At 40.7% G+C, this 17,075-nt stretch overlaps 1 protein-coding gene across 1 annotated transcript in view; it reads left to right on the top strand.

The window, feature by feature from the left end:
* Positions 1-4,011: 4,011 nt before the first annotated feature.
* The window catches only part of CCDC93 (coiled-coil domain containing 93), a 53,972-nt gene continuing 40,908 nt past the window's right edge, over positions 4,012-17,075 (top strand). The window contains exons 1-6 of the mRNA XM_069780867.1: positions 4,012-4,348; positions 5,519-5,632; positions 7,344-7,438; positions 10,004-10,115; positions 14,786-14,884; positions 16,288-16,344. Coding sequence (XP_069636968.1) covers positions 4,307-4,348; positions 5,519-5,632; positions 7,344-7,438; positions 10,004-10,115; positions 14,786-14,884; positions 16,288-16,344 — 519 coding nt within the window. The 5' untranslated portion in view covers positions 4,012-4,306. The remainder of the gene's footprint in view (positions 4,349-5,518; positions 5,633-7,343; positions 7,439-10,003; positions 10,116-14,785; positions 14,885-16,287; positions 16,345-17,075) is intronic.

Here is a 17,075-nt window from a genome sequence, read left to right as displayed (position 1 = left end):
AACCAAGAAACTCCTTGGTAGCCTGATTTTCAAAGAGGGCACAGTAGTCACTCTCTGAAAGTCAAGCCTCTCATAAAGTTTCCCAAAAGTCGAAGTACCCAAAATGACTAGTTACTTGAATACTCTGACCACAGTCTTTGAGTGATGTGACCAAAATCATGACACTGCAAAACAGAAGTCTAGTAAAAACTTTAGTATTAATCAGATACTTAGTTATAATACTCTCTTATTCCCCAGATAGACTGCTATGAGAGAGCTTGCACAGATGAAATTGTAGAGAGGACCAGCCACCAATTTTGTCAACTTTTGTCATGCAGACCATGAGGGAGCCCTGTTTTCTTTCTTACCAGAACATCAGCATTTTCACTATTGGACTGTCTTCTCCTCTGCAAATTCCACAGGCCATAATGTCTTTCCTCTTCTTCCTGCTTAAAAAAGGAACTATTGTGTGGCCCTTTGCTAACTACATCACCAAGAAGGTGACCACGAACAGGAGCTTCTTCTGTTTTCTCATTCATTATTGCTGCCTGTTTTACCTGTGTTTGCCTTGGGTTTGGTTGGGACAAACTAACAGCTTGGTACGTGAGCTAAAAAATGTTCATGTTAATACTGCCAATCTTAATAAAACAATATTAAAAATGACACAAACATCACATTCAAGAAAAATGCCTTCCTGCCTCCCTGTATGGTTTAAACTATTAAATGCTGAGAATAGGAATCGTTCAGAGGAGGGACTGACTAGGATCTTGGCTGGACTGTACCTTCTAGATGTCATCAATGGATGTGATAGCAGGCATGTTTAGAACATCACTATTTAACGTTATATGTGATCACTGAAAGGGCACTACACCTTGCAAAACATATCAGCCTGTTTGATGGGATGCAATGGTCTGTGGCAGCCTCTAACACAATGGCTACTATAACAAGTCTGTGACTTTGTCATTTCACAGTGCACAGAGTCTCACTTCCACTGATGATAATTGGGAATTTGCAGTTGCCTACTGAATGGTTCCTTATGCCTACTACATCTCAAGCAATAGATGAAGGGGAGCTGAAAAACTGTAAGGAGATGGGATACTTCCAAAGCAGCAAATAAAAAAGAAGAGTAAATGCGCACAGAGGAAGATACTGCTGCTGTGCCTGGCAGTATTGCTAATACCATAAAACTAGATGAAAACTTTAATGGCAGGAATCATTTAATTAGGGATCAGGATGGAAGTGATCTTTGTGCTGGAGCTGCCAGGCAATGAAATGGGTTGAAAACAGAGCTCATCCAAGATATGAGCCAAAGAAAAGAATGCAAAAATTGATACTGACTTTGAAAGGCTTGGATTCAGTCCCCTACAGATGACTTCAGCTTCTCCTATAACTAGGAATACAAGTCAGAAGATGCAGTCATGGCATTACTGAGGTCCATAGTCCAATGCAATCACTGGGATTCTTTCCATTTACTCCAAGATCTGTCCATGACACTTTGTTTTATGGTATACATAAAAGAACATTGTACCCTAACAAAAAGACTCTGTACAAAGGACCATTGCACAGGGAGTTATACTTACTTTATTTTATCTATCATGCAGAATTTATGGAAATAAATCTTTCTGGCCTTCTCAGCATAGAGAACATTGGAAAATTACTTAAGTCTATCTATTTATTTATCTAACTGTGCCTGCCCATCAAAGAGTGAAGCCCTTGCTATTGCTATTATAACCCCATCTCATGTTTTAATTCTTGTTATGAGAAAAAACAAATATGTGCTAAAAGATACGGTGAAACCTATTGCTACATTTTCAGTGGTGACCAAGTCTGATGTTGTCCGAAGTCCAGGCTGAACAGCAAAATAAATCGTGTGGTTATAAAAAAGGGAGGAAGCTCTTTAGCTCAGCTTCATGGGGTCAAGATTAATGGAATTGAAAAATCAAGACAGGATTGTTCAAAGCAGCTGCACCAAGAGCCAGAGCTTGCTTACCTTCACAGATCAAAACAGAGCAGGGAAAGTAAAAACAAAGACTAAAGCTTAACCTGCTAGAGATTTGCAAGCACAAGATCTAGAGATCTGAAGGAAGGGAGGTTTTTCTTTTTTAGACGGTACCCCTCTTGGGACTTTTTTTAAACCTAATTGGTATTTAGAAGATTGATTATCCGAATGTCATAGGGGACAACGGCTCTGTCTGGATAACTGGGTGAATTTGCATCACAATTAGGTATTGGGAAGCAATGCCTTTGCAGAGTATTTTATTGAGGTTCAAGTCATCAAAGATGAGTTGTAATGACAACAGAGATACATTTTTGTGTTTTCATGCCTTTCCTTTTCATTTCCTAACCATATACCAGGTGAAGGAAAATTCTAGCCTTCACGGTAAATAAGAAAATTGTTTCCAGTTCTTGTGGTCACATAGACATAAAGCAAATTAAAAGAACATATTACATTTCTGTAAGTATATCATTTCAAGCCAGGTTTGTGTTTTTGGGTGCCAGTTGCATGAGTTTTAAAGTCCATAGGAGTTAATTAGCCCTGTTTCCTTTACAAAGCTTTAAAAAGCCAGAGAAACAGTGAAGTTTGCCAGGGTGGGTTTGATGCCTCCCTTGTCTGACACTCAGTTACTACTTAAGCTCTTAGTTTATACCACCCGTTTTTTTATTTATCCTTTTTCTTTAACGTGTTTCTTTGAAAAGGAATTTTATGACCATCATGGCTCAGAAAGCTTTTTTCCAAGTTGATGGTTTTTTTCAGTAGTTATCTTACAACGTGCACTGGCCACTCCGTCTGAAGGTCACGTACATCCCTTCCTAACACTCTTCTGTTTCAAGGCTTCTCCTTGTCCCTGTTTTTTGTTTGTTTGTTTCAGCCTTCCTCTCAATGACAATCAAACTAGAGCCATACAGTCCTCTGTGAGGAGAAGGCAGACAAAAAGCAGAAAGCCTGTATTACTCTGGTGAGCATGTTAGCCTTGGGGGCCACAAAACTGTTTTCTGCAACTCTAATTAAGACGTGGCCTGTGGTTAGAACCAATACACGGCCTGAGCCAGTCTGGCATATTTTTCCTTTTATTATTATTGTTTTGATCACTCTGTCAGGGCAGTTGTCTGTACGGACCAGCTCGTGCATGCTCTGCTGCCCTCCAACGGATGGAGACAATGCTCTCGCGTGGCTTTTCTTGTTCCTTCACCTCCCTGAGATGTTTCTAGTCACAGCCTAACACAGAGTTTATTTTTTATAATGCTCTGTGTATGGCGAAGAGCCTAGAAACAGAACACCTGGGGTGGACTTGAAAAGAGATCACCGTCAGGTATTTCCGAAGCCGTCGTCAACAGGAAAGGCTACCCTGCCGCTGAGCTGTGGATTAGTTCGCTACCAGGCTGTTGTCACCCGGTAAATCCTTGTGCACCAGTGGAATTTTATTCATGAGTCCAAAGCGTGGTGGAGCTAGAGCGGGGCGTTAGCGACCGACCTGTCCGGGCGCAGCTTTCCAGCCCCCGGCCCTGCCAACGTACACCCATCGGACCACGGGGCCTGCCCAACGTGGGATGGGAGGCCAGGCTCCAGCACACCCAGTCCCTGCTGGCAAACAGACTCCTGCCCTCCCAACACAAAGGCTCCTGAGCGTGGGACCTGCGTGAGGGACAGAAAAAATACGGTTAAATCCCCCTCAGCTGTTCGGTCACCCAACGAGACCCAGCTGCTCATGAGGAGGGTCGGTGCCCTGAGGGGCACCAGAAGCTGTGAGGCATCTCTCGGGTCGTGGGGCGCTCAATAACTTGTCCTCCACGCTGGCGAGAGGCCTCAGGTCCCCTTGCAAAAGGAAAAAAAAAAAACGAGAAGGGCGAAGGCCAGTGAAACAGAGGGGAAGTGCTCGGCTCCAGTGGGCGCGGGCAGGGAGGAGACGGGCCCTGAGGGGACGGGCCCTGAGGGGACGCCGGCGGGGCGCGGCCGTGGGCACGGGGGCACCCGGGGGGGGCCCCAGGGGCACCGCCCGCGGGCACGGACTGACTGACTGAGTGAGCGAGTGACTGGCGGGCGGGGGCGGGACGGCGCTCCGGCGGTTGCGCTCCGTGCAGGCAGTCACATGAGCCGCCGGGGAGCCGCGCAGCCCCCGCCCTCCTTCCCCCGCACCCCTTTGGCCGTGAATGGCACGGCCCGGATGCGCTTGTACGCAAGGAGGGTGCGGGCGAACCATTGAGCGGGGGCGGGGGAACCCGGCAGCCGCCGGCTGGGAACATCCCTTTGCCCGGGCGTTGCGGCGGCGGCGGGGAGCGGACGTGACAGGCTGAGCGGCTGGGCGCAGGCTGCCGGAGACGGAGGGCGATGGTCGTCCCCAGGGGACAGGAGCACCAGCCCCCCCAGGAGGTACCGTAGCGGCGTCTCTCTCCCCCCGCCCTAACTCCGGGCAGAGCGGCGTTGGCGAGGCGCGGCCGCCCCGCTGTTCCCCCGGCTCCCTGCCTGCTCCTTCCCCTCCTCGCCTCCCCGCGGGCTGGGGCGCTGACCGGCCCTCGCCGCCGCGCTGGGGCTGCGCCGGGAGCCCGGGGGCTCGCCGCTGTTGAGCGGGCTCGGCCCCACCGGCCCTCCCCCGCCTGCGGCCCACGGCCCCGTGGGGTGGGGTCCCTCGGGGCGTGGGGAGCCGGGCCCCTCTGCGCCCCGCTGCCGGGGGAGGCCCTGTGGGGCTGCAGGCAGCGCCCGTGTAGGTCACCTTCTGTGCACCGCGGCGTTTCCCCGTCCCCTCCGCTTGCGAGGCTGTTCAGGTTTCCGTGGGAGGGAGAGGAGAGGAGGCGGCTGTGGAAGAGGTTTTGGGGAAGGGAGGTGGGGAGGGTGTGTAGGTGGGTCCCTGCGGCCCCTGAGGGGGAGACCTAAAGCCCTGTTGGCTGCCTGTCCGGCCTAGGTACGAGGTGCCTCTAGTAAATCGTGTATATTCTTGGAGCTGTGGGGTTTCGCCCTGTAACGCGGGGACAGGAGCACTCCTACGAGGTTGCTGTGCTGATAAGGCTTTGGAGCACTGAAACTATCCAGGCTGCCCGTCAGAGTTAATTTTTTGTTACTGCCGTACTTTCCTTAAAATTGCGTTACCCAAAAAGTGGAATTCCACGTGAATTTCTTCTCCTGTTTTTGTAAAAAGATTATAGAAGCGTTGAATTGAGGTGTACGATTTTGTGAACCCTGAAATTGAAAGAAATGTGCAAAATGGAGAAGAAATTAACTATGGCAATAGTTAATTGCAATATGAGAAGAAATTAACTATGGCAATAGGAGCAATCTGTTTAGCTGGAGGCAAGCAGTGGACCAGGAGTTTGAACAGCAAAAGCAGATTAAAGTATTTAACTGGGTGGAAAAAAATGTGATGTTAAATCCATGTAGAAATGCATTACCTATTTCTTTAATGTCTTTCAAATTAACTACTACATTGGTACTGGAACTCATGGTTTTCCCTGATAATGTGGTCTATGTTAAGATAAAGTTTGGAAAATCTTCATTTGAAGAACGGAAGAGAAACGCTGAATTAGTGTTGCGTTGTTCATTTGTCAGGTAGAAACAAGAGAAGATGAGGAACAAAACATCAAGTTGACTGAAATTTTGGAACTGTTGGTGGCTGCTGGGTATTTTCGAGCGAGAATCAAAGGGTTATCACCCTTTGACAAGGTGAGACCAATGCAATGTTTTCAAAAAACCTTTTTTAAGTAGATGAGGATTACATATTTTTTGCTAGTTAGTTTAGCAGATTAGGTGACTTAAAAAAAAAAGACACTTGCAACACATGACACTTTCCTATATAAATAATTGTGCAAATGACCCAGTTACAGACAGATAGGACCTCCTCAGTCTTGAAAAACGATTTTGTGCAGCAAGACCTGTTTTAAAGGAGACAGTTGGATGCCAGGTGATTGCTTGTGTGCTTTTTGTGGGTGTTATGGCCAAAGTTAGTCATATATGCGGAATTTTGCCCTTCTCTCAACTGCACTTAGAATAGCTAGAAAGACTTGACATTTTGAGATAGCATGGTAATTTTAAAAGACGTATTCATTAATGAGGAAGTATTTGTCTTGAGAGGCTCTGTAAGAATGGAACAGTTAGCCTAGTGAGATTATTTTGGAGTTGTTTTTTACATATCTTTAGAATGTCATGTATGTTAACCTTTCATTGTCCTAGACAGGAAGTATGTGATAACTGACAGCGAGCAAAGTTCAGGTTGAAAAGAGACTTCTGAATTGTTTTAGTGCTGACTCTGAGAAACCCCTGAACCAAGGTTTGAAAACACAGAACTACAGCAGCCTTGAAATGGACTCTTCTGTTTTCTGCTGTTTCTTTGATCATAGCACAGCCTTACTTTGCAATGCAATTTTAGTTTCTTCAAACTACTTGGTGTTACTGACCTTAGCTGCTCAGGAGGCTGGGCATACAGACACAAAGGAGTTTCAAGGAGACCGCCTTAGGATGTAATATTGTTGCGTTTATGTGTAGAAATGGACGCATCAGGTTTCTACTTGCCTAAATACAATTGCAAAGTTACTATTTCATGACAATGCCCAACCTTTAAAAAAATGAGCATTGGTATTGAAGATGATCTAGCTGCTAGTATAAAAGGGATACTCGTTAACTGTTTCTGAGGGGAACATGAGAGGGGTAATGTGTTAGAAAACCTTGTATAGAACACCCTAGTTTGCTGTGTGACGTTGGTAAATTATTCCACATTTTAATCCCTTTTTCTGTTCTTTGCCTTTGCATACATTTAGGTTACCTTGCATATGTTTATGCAAGGTTGTCTTTAAATATTTATGTAATTTATGTAAAGTTGATGAAAAGGCTCAGGAGTTTAAATATGCCTAAGTATCTGTAGGAATAGGGCCCAAAATAGAGATTTCTGCAGAGCTGGGGATTTTCATTACTATGTTGATATAGCACTTGGTGTTGTATATGTCAGCAGCTGAAGAATACTAGTAGCAAGGTATATATAAAGGTAAATGTATGAATACAGAAATTATGATCCTTGATAAAATTTTGATATGGTCACTTTTTAAAGATTGTGACATTTAACATACTGTCGTGTTATATCTATTTTTTTATTTTTTGTTTTTAATCTGAGAGCTGTTTCAAAACTAATATATAAAGATAAGAGAGAAACTTAGAATGTCACTAACTGCTGGGTTTTTTTCTGTCGTCTTGTATATGTGTATTATATGTAGAAGTTGATATATGTATGCTATTTATATGTATTTCAGTCTCTGTATAAGAATATTGAGGATGGAGAAAATACTAACCTGTAGTTTCTAAAATAAATAAAGCCTTTAAGATGTATTTGGCTTTACCTCTTCAAATTAAAATGGAACTAACCATGCTGTTGCTCCTTTGCTAGGTGGTAGGCGGCATGACGTGGTGTATCACTACTTGCAGCTTTGATATCGATGTTGATTTATTGTTTCAGGAAAACTCTACTATTGGTCAAAAAATGTAAGTTGATTAAATGGCAAATGTGGTATTTTTTTTTCTTCTTGGAAAAGAAGAAGCAGGCGGGGGGGAAGTTACCTGATATCTGCTTGTCTATAAGAAAGATTTTTAGTCCAAGTTTCCTGCTTTTCAAGACCACTCATTTGCAAAATATTGTACTGGTTTCTGGGTTCCTCACATTGTAGTTCCACAAACTCTAAAACCAAAAAGAAGCTTACTCCAAAAAAGGTGGTGCTATTTCCCCCTGCCATGTTCTTAAACCCTTACTAAGCAGTGAAAACATTTATGTGGCTCTACATTGAACTGGATTGGGAACTGATCCAGATTAAAACATAGCAAAAAAAAAAAAAGAGGAAAATAGTTTTAACATGAATCAGTTTCTTGATCCAGTTCTCTATGCAGCTGTACAGATGCTTGTGCTGGCACAAGGGGATGATGTAGAGGCCAAAACAAAAGGGCAGAGGGAGACCATGCTGCTGGAAAGTGGAGTGTAACATTAGAAGACCTTCCTTGGGTTCTCTGTCTGCAGTTTTGTTGTGTAAATAACTTCTGGTTCTCCTTTATGGTTCTGGGTTGGAATTGTAGGAATCGGCCAACAGAATTTAAAGCATGGCACTGTTGCCAAAACAGTTACATGCCCCATACTGAGGAGGAGGAGTTCCTTCCTGATAGTGACCCAATGAGACCATTTCAGTTTGATTCATTTCTTATGCATGCAATTTACTCATAAGCCAGTTAATTCCTGTATTAGAGAGGTTGTAAAAATTGTTTATGCTGAGAAAGGGAATACATTCGGAACTACATTATTGCTTTATGCATTTCTGTGATAAAAGAGCCATAATTAAAATTTGCAGGAAGTAAGAATAGCCTGTCAAGTTACAGTTGCATGAAGAGACTTGTTTGCCCAACGTTGTTGAAAAGAATGTCTTCCTTTGCTGTTTTCTTGAAAGTCATTTAGCATTGGCAAGAATGGAACACATGTGAAAATAAAGATTTGTGGTTATTGCCATTAAATTTGAAGACACGCAAATCATCACAGATAACTATATAAAGCATTGTTAAGTGCACAGAATTAAGCAGAGACTAGGAATGAAGATGGTGGTGGTAGTTTTTATAATTGCCATCTTTGTTATCCTTAAGAACGGCAGGGTAGGAAATAGTTAAGTTCTGAAAATGTTCTGTTATCTTTCCAGCTGACTGGATGCAAAACTGGCAAAACAAAACCCAGGCTCCTCTCCCAAAACAGCAACAATGATTTATTTGTAAATCTAAAGTGTTCAGAGTCACACAAGCATAGGCTGTTTTGATGTCCGTGTAATGTTTATATTGGTAGTGGCTCAGTGCTTCTGTGATGCTCTCAAGATAAGGGAAAGTTAAGTCGTGTTTTCTTACTATTATTCTGAAGACATTTTGATGGTGTCCTGTTATTTAATTGCTGGGTTGAAATAAAAAGGGGAACATACATTAGGAGAGTATCTTACATCTATTGGATAAATTTTTTTTTTTTTTTTTTCATTGCATTTGCTTTGATTGTGCTGAGAGGTGCTGCTATTTTCTTGTTGAATATTAGTATAGTGCCATAGTGGAAATTGTCTTACAAGAATTATGTCAAAGTTTTCACTTCTGTTAAGAAATATAAGTTTTCAGGCTCTGTTCCCACACTTTGGTCTCTGTCTCATATCTTTTGTTCCCCTTTTGTTCTTCCAGAATATCAGTTGTCCGTTTGGGCAGTACTGAATATCACTGAGGTCAGTACAGGACCAGTTAAATTTTTCCTTCGTGGAAAAATAGTTTTAGTTTTCCCAGTACAGTGTTCATCCTCAGTGCTGACATGTGCTTTAAAAATGTGCTGTACTGGCAGCAAAAAAAATACCTTGCCCTAAAATACAGGACTCGGTAGAAGCAAGGTGATGTTCTTGTAGATGAATCCCTTGTGTTAGGGTAATCCTTTCACTTTACCAGCTCTTACCTGAGCTGTAGAATGAGATGGTTGCCAGCAAATTCAGTTTTACTCACTTCAAAACCATGTGAAGTATACCATGTATTTAGCTTTTAGGTGTAATACATATTTAAACTCAGACAGTTTCAGTAGTAATGTCAAGATCTATTTTGGGAGTTCTGCTAAAGAAATTTTTAAGTCCTCGTGTTTGATTCTGGACTTCCTCTGAGTGCACGTTTTTTACTTACTGTAACTGTTCTTAAAGCTAGTGTTTCTTCTCGTGTGCATATATTATAATATATGTATGCAAAGGTATTTGTGGATATATCTTACATGGGCATTTCATCTGACCAGACATGCAGATCTTAAAATTTTGTGTGTCATACTATAAATGAAATCACAAGCTAGGAGGCTGTAAGAGGGGTTTAATCACCTCTTTACAAGCTAATAATATATATAGTACAATGTAAAAGCTATTTTGTAAATGAAAGTTTGGTTGCTTTTCACAGCTGTATACAATGGAAGCCACTAGAGGGAACCTTTTAACTGCTAACTGCTTGCAAAAATTTGTGATTTACAAAAGAAAATTGTAGCATATATACATGTGTGTTTTTGTTGTTTTATAATAGTGCCTTAACTGAAAAAATTGTGTCAGTGTTACCAAAAATGAAGTGTCCTCATCGTTTGGAACCACATCAGATCCAGGGACTGGATTTCATTCATATATTTCCTGTTGTACAGGTAATAATTTTATGATGTATCAATACTTTGCTGAAAAAGACCATAAAACTTGCATAAAAATTTTAACAAAGATCCGTATTATTGTTTGGCTCTTTATTTAACTTTCGAATGAATAATCACAGAGTAGTAGTTTAATGTTTTTTAAAGAACTGGGTGATGTTATGGATGATAGAATTCTTAAGTATTGTTTGATTCACATTTAAGAAAAACACAAACCAAACTCTATACATTCTTTGAAATGGTGTCAGATTCTGCCTTTTGTGGAACATCTGCTTAAAGAAACTAAACTTTAAGCTTGTTTCAGAATCTGATAATCTACTTTGCCAGACTAGGAAATAGAACAAATATCTTACAGTCTATGTTTAAGCTTATGGAGTAAGTTATGCAGATAGTCATTCAGTCAAAAGGATATGAGTAAGGCAAAAGCCAGTTGGGGTTGTTTCTTCAAGCATAATTCATCCTTCATTCGTATCACTTAAAAACTGTATGCGTGGAAAAATAAATTGCTCTGATGTGTGATCCTATTACTGTGTATTTGTTGAGCACTACTAACTGACCATGTTCATGCTTATAGTTCTCCATTTTATTAAGCTTTAAGCTAACATGTGATGTGTTCCAGTTACGTGTGGTATCTTGAGAATCCTTGGTATGTTGTTATCATTTTTTGATTTTACTTTCATCTGCACACAGAAATGTATCTTTGATAAATAGGGAAAATGAAGACCGTTAAGCAAGCTTCCTTTTCTTTAAATATCTCCTTACCTCCTGCCTGTGAAAGAATTTAGCAAGTAAGAGTTTAATTTAAATTCCAGTTTGTAAGAAGTAGGGAAGGCTTCCTGTTGTCTTGTTCTAGTTATCTTCTGGTAGGAGGCTCCTGAGGAAAACCACACTTAACTGCACTCCCCACAAAAAGTTATGTGCTATGTGCTACTGTTACACAGCTTTCAAGCTGTGCTGATGCTGCCTAAGGTGGAAAGTTTCTGTCTTGTTAATGTGAGTTTTTACTTCTAAACTTTTATTTTCCTACCAAAAAAAAAAAAAAAAAAATCCCAACGCAGGTTAATTTCTTTCCCTGGTCACTTGATGATAATGATGATGATGATAATGAATGGTTACATTTATCAAATACAAGACTTCTCTCACAGGAAAAATAATTCCTCTCCTGAAGTGAGAACATGAACTATTACTCTTGCTGTAAAAACTATAGCACTAGGTATTCTTTTCTCTGACCTGCTTTATCCAAAATCCTGATTTGGGGTATTACCTCTGGAAAGGAGAAACATTAATTCTAAGCAGGGAGGAAATCGGCTTCTAGATTCTCTGAGAGTAGTGATTCTCAGTATTATCAGCTGGCCAGTAGGTGGTATATCTAATCCATACTTGGTGAAGAAGTCTTTCTTCATAAGCTTAGTTTTTTTGTACATAGAGGATCTTTTTTAGAAATTGTGGCTTTCTGTCAGGTCCCTGTGAAGTTCTGCCTTCTCCGTATACAACTGTTGGTTCCTCATTTCGTCCCAACCAAGATAGGCTTTCAAGAAAACTTTTATTGGTGTCACCAGTATACTATGTTTTGAAAAAGACCATGCAAGAGTCATAACAGGCTGCCCACACCATGGCATGTAGGAGTCATGTATTTGATAATGACATTTTACTCAATGCCTTGTTAAATTCCAGATTTCACTTGCTATCTGTAAATCCCAAATCAGTCCCCAAGTAATACAGAAGCTCTTTCCTCCACCTGGCGTTGTCTCCCAATAGCTCTTGAGCTGTGCAGGCTAGTCTGGTGAACTTGATGGGAGGAATTTAGATGAATCCTTCCCTACAGGAAGAAATTAGATTGAGCTGGCTCACTGCCATAGACTGTAGCAGAACTTTTTTAAAAAAAAAACAAAACAAAACTAAAAAAAGATTCCAGTAGGCAGAAATTGTGCTGTTCTTCCTAGTAAAGTCTGCTTATGCTCACAGGAAAGTATGTACACAATCTTGTGTTGAGATGTGCTTTGTAATTAATAGTCTGCCTTTTTTATCTCTCTTGTTGTCATCATCTTCCCCTCACTTTCCAGGGGTTCATAGTTACAGCACAGAAAACAGTTGCTAGTTCAAACTTGGAACCCAAGATTGATCTGATCTCTTATGTGACCTCCTGCACAGGCTGTTGACAGCCCACAAGATTTATCTTCTCCAACATTATTTAAAATGTACTTCAATCTTTTATGGGTTTTTGTGTGGTCTTACAAATGTCAGGAGAAGTGGTTTTTTTCTTATATGGGCATCTGGTTCTTCTTGAACACTTCATGGGCTTGACGATATGTCTTTTCATGATGGAGCTGTAGTTTTTGAACACAGTAAGGGATCTGTAGTAGGAAATTTTGATAGAAATGCATATAAACTAGTTGTAATGGCTTCTACCTGGGGTACAGCCAAGATTAATGGGATGAGGTCGTGTTCCAAGTGGCGTCTTCTGTCAGTGTAATGGACTAATGATACAAGATGGGTTCAGTGTTGGGTCCTGGCATTGAGAGCCCAGAACGTTTTCTGTTCAACTTCTAATTGCTTCGGATTCCAGCAGAGCTCCAGCCCATCTCCTCCCACTCACTGATAGAGATGGTTGCTGTGAACCGTTCAAGCTTGCTTTGGAGAAGAATGACCATACCATAGCCCACAGGCTGTATAAAAGCCACCTGGACCATCTGTTTGTTTTAAAGTATGCTCCCAAGGGCTTCTTTGGAGTAGAGGGGGATGAACCTGTATGCATGCAGAGTATAATCACATTTTTGTATATGTGCTGTGAATCCAATGCTTCCTAGAACTGAGGGATTTATTATTTATTCAGTATGGCCTGCTCAGTAGAAGGATAACATTGATAGCTTTTACGGTACAGTAGAGTTGTCGTGGTTTAACCCCAGCCAGCAACTAAGCACCACGCAGCCGCTCACTCACTCCCCCCCCATCCAGTGGGATGGGGGAGAAAATCGGGAAAAGAAGTAAAACTCCTGGGTTGAGATAAGAACGGTTTAATAGAACAGAAAAGAAGAAACTAATAATGATAACACTAATAGAATGACAACAGCAATAATAAAAGGATTGGAATGTACAAATGATGCGCAGGGCAATTGCTCACCACCCGCCGACCGACACCCAGCCAGTCCCTGAGCGGCGATTCCCTGCCCCCCCCTTCCCCGTTCCTAAACTAGATGGGACGTCCCATGGTATGGAATACACTGTTGGCCAGTTTGGGTCAGGTGCCCTGGCTGGGCGTGAGAAGCTGAAAAATCCTTGACTATAGTCTAAACACTACTGAGCAACAACTGAAAACATCAGTGTTATCAACATTCTTCACATCCTGAACTCAAAACATAGCACTGTACCAGCTACTAGGAAGACAGTTAACTACATCCCAGCTGAAACCAGGACAAGAGTTTTGATTTTTTTGAACGTAGACTAGGATGTATGTTGTGCAGGCTGGTGCAGCTGAGCTGTTGGTCTGGTGAGTTGAGATGTGCTGGCTATTCCATGGTATAGATGACAACAAAAAGCCAGAAAATTAACATACCATTGTTTTGTGAACTACTGCTGTGCATTTTTTTATATTATGTGTTCTGTATTTTGATAACAATGTTATTTATGTTTAGCAAGTAATAACAATGAATAATGTAGATCATATAACTACTTAGTGTGGTGAAATGTACTTTGTTAAAACATTTTTACCTTCAGTAGTAGATTTCCTCTGCTAGGATGTAGGATTTATGCAACTCGGATTTTTGGGAGGGCAATTTAGGGTTTTTTTGGGGCGTGGTTTCTTTTTCTTCTTCTCCCTTAAAGATGCAAGCTAAAAGAATAATGTTTAAAGTGGCCCACATCCATTGCTGTTCCACAGATGCTCTTTGTTTTCCTTTTTGGAATGATTTTATTGAAGGTACAAATATTTGGATAACAGAAATCCATTTGGCAAAATTAAGTGAACTTTGCTTATGAAGATTTCATATGTTTTTGTTTATAAATGAATTTGTCAACTAAGAATTTCTAGTAGTTGAAATTTGCAATAGCATTTTCTTTCCATACTTACTATAAGAAATTAATTAGAATGTAAAAGCAATTCAGTATATGAGAAGTTACAGTGCAAGCTAAATAAAGGGGAAATCGTGCAACAAAATAACTAATTTTGCAATACACTATTTACAAATAACATTCAGAAAAGTGTTTTTTTGGGATAACAGGCTCTGCTCCAAGGACCTTATAAGGGAAGGCAGTTTGATCTTCTTTGGACTATTGAATCCCACTGTAGTATGAACAGTATGGCTCATTGAGGTTTATATGGTTCAATATAGTTCAACAGGATGAAGAATATTTAGGTTTTTATATATAAAATTTTGATTATAAGAAAAGCCATGTGGTTTCTTAGCTTACGCATTATCTGATTGCTCTATTGAGCTTTTTAGTATGTAGAAGAGGAGGAAATATGAAGTTTATAAAACAGCTAATGCCGAATCATTTTGTTAGGAGTAGGTCTCTAAGTTACCGTGTTTACAAATAAATGTTCTTGTTTGTGTGCTTAAAATGTGTTTTTAGCTTTTATCATGTATTAAAAATAATTATACAGTAGTTAGGTGTTTGCTGCTGTTATTCTTCCCCTTTCCACTGATACAAACTTTTTTTTTCCTTTTTTCCAGTGGCTGGTGAAACGTGCAATAGAAACAAGGGAAGAAATGGGAGACTATATCCGTTCTTACTCTATATCGCAGTTTCAAAAAACTCACAGACTACCAGAGGTAAGATCAAGCCAGTTCTTTTTTCTATTACAATATGTCAAATGCTCAGGTGCGGTACCAGCTTCACAACTCTGAAATCAGCACAATATACCAGAGTTGCATTTGCTATCATTTTGTTATTTGGTCCTAGAGGAATCCATGTACAAATTCAGCTGGGAAAAAAATTAAAACGTTATTATGACAGAGAGTTCATAGATACTGGTTTAACTTTTGCTTAATAGTTGCCTTAGTTTTTCTGCAATATTTGGTACTTCCCTGTCAGCCTGTATTGCCAGGTAGCTTGCTTCTGGAGTGGATGTAGAGCTCTGTGCATTGTATGCCGGCTAACCATGTGACTGGAGCTACAGTGGCTGAAATGTGTTTGAAACAACGGGCGTACTGTGGAGAAGCTGATCTAGCTAAATGAGAATTTATATGCTGTTAATGCTCTATAACTTGGGGTTTGTTTTAGAGTGCTCTAAGTCAGCTCTTGTCTCCCTGTATCCAAACTCCAAAATTTGTTCTTGAAAACTAGATTCCTAAAAAACTTCGTTCAAAAACTGAACTTGGAAAAAGAGAGGGGGGACAGGTTTGGGTTAAAAGGAAATACATTTGTGTCTGTAAAATATGATTGCCAGAGGAGTGAGAGATGCAGTCTTATCAAGAAGTGTAGTGGTAATTTTGCACTGTTTGAGATACCTTGATCACATCCCTTCTCCTTCTGATAACAGGCAAACACTGCCCACTTTGAAGTTACATGCTTAGAACAGTGTTGTGATCCTTTCCTCTTCCTGTTCTGCAGTAATGATATGATGTTTCCTTCGTGTAGGAGGAGGGCTCGAACGAGCTTGGATTTGTGCCTGTAGTACAGAGCCATCCATTCTGTTCTTGCATATCCCAAGGCAATTCCATATTTAAAACCTAGAACCCAAGTTTTTTCTCTAATTCAGTAACAGCATTAAAGGTAGATGTCCCTAGAGTTGGGAAAGACGGCCGGATTTTATTAGCTTGGGGTGGTTTGGATCTTGGTTTGTGTTTTTTTGATTGTTAATGCTTAGAAACTAAAATAACAGTAGGGGGAAACTTCTCTTTTCCACATTAAGCCCATCCCAACTTCATTTCTTCATAGTGTAGTAATGATTGGAGATCCCGATAGTGGGCTGGGATTACATTTGTGTCAGGTACTGTATAAGCAGAGAGCAGAAAGACTACTGATCTGGATACAGTTTTAAAGACCTACCTACCTATCTGATGAGAAAAGCAAATACTTTCCTATGTTACAGGAAATGACTAACATTTCATCAAATAATTGGTCAGCCCAGTTAGAAACTATTTTGACAACTTTGTTTGCTAAACTTATTACAGTGGTTGAGATTTAATCTCCATTCCCGCTGTTTTTAATCACTTCCATTAATGTCTTGCAGGATGATGAATTTTTGCAAAGAAAAGAGAAGGCTATCAAAACTGTTACTGATATCTTTGTAAGTATGTTAGAAGCACGTGGTTTTAGTAATGAAATGGTGGTGGTGAATTCTGTTTAATGCAGCCAGTCCTTGGGTTTTCTTATGAGAAGGTCCTGATTAAGTTTCATTCTTATAACAGCTCTCAAATCCTAACATATCAGATTGAAAACCTTTTAGGTGTGCACTGTATGAGTAGATAAACCATATCAACTGCCTGCACAGAGACTGTGGAGTTCCACGCTATCAAACAAAAGTCACAAAGTAGCTTACAGGCTATTAAACCCTCAGCAGACTTAAGTTTTTGTTTGAAGCTATCAGCAGTTGGACTATTTATCTTGAAATTAATCAAAATTACATTCTCCTCAATTTAAATGTCTGCATTTCAGAACTTGTCTTTTTTACTTCTTGTAATTAGCAATGAAAATACACACCCTACTTCGGAAATGTTTTCTTCCAAGTAGCAAATGTTGGCTGGGAAAGGTGGTATCACTTGTGTTCTCCCTCTTCAGATGCAGATCTTCTAGCTCTTGGATAAACTGTTTGTTTATATTTTTTGAAAGCTTGTTGGTGGATGCTACCAGGAGTGACATGCAGAATACACAGGCTATATCACTGTCTTATACCTGAATTCAGATGCCTAGCTAGCAACTTGAGTTTCTGTCCTTGGCTTTCTCTCTCATTTCCCTGTTTGCTTGGGACTGTCAAGTCACCGTTTCTGACTCCAACAGTTCGCTACCTTTTTTTGACCA

Source organism: Haliaeetus albicilla, chromosome 4 (genome assembly GCF_947461875.1).
Source record: "Haliaeetus albicilla chromosome 4, bHalAlb1.1, whole genome shotgun sequence".
Lineage (NCBI taxonomy): Eukaryota > Metazoa > Chordata > Aves > Accipitriformes > Accipitridae > Haliaeetus > Haliaeetus albicilla.
The sequence above is the reverse complement of the archived record's forward strand: the minus strand, read 5'-3'. Positions and strand labels throughout refer to the sequence as shown.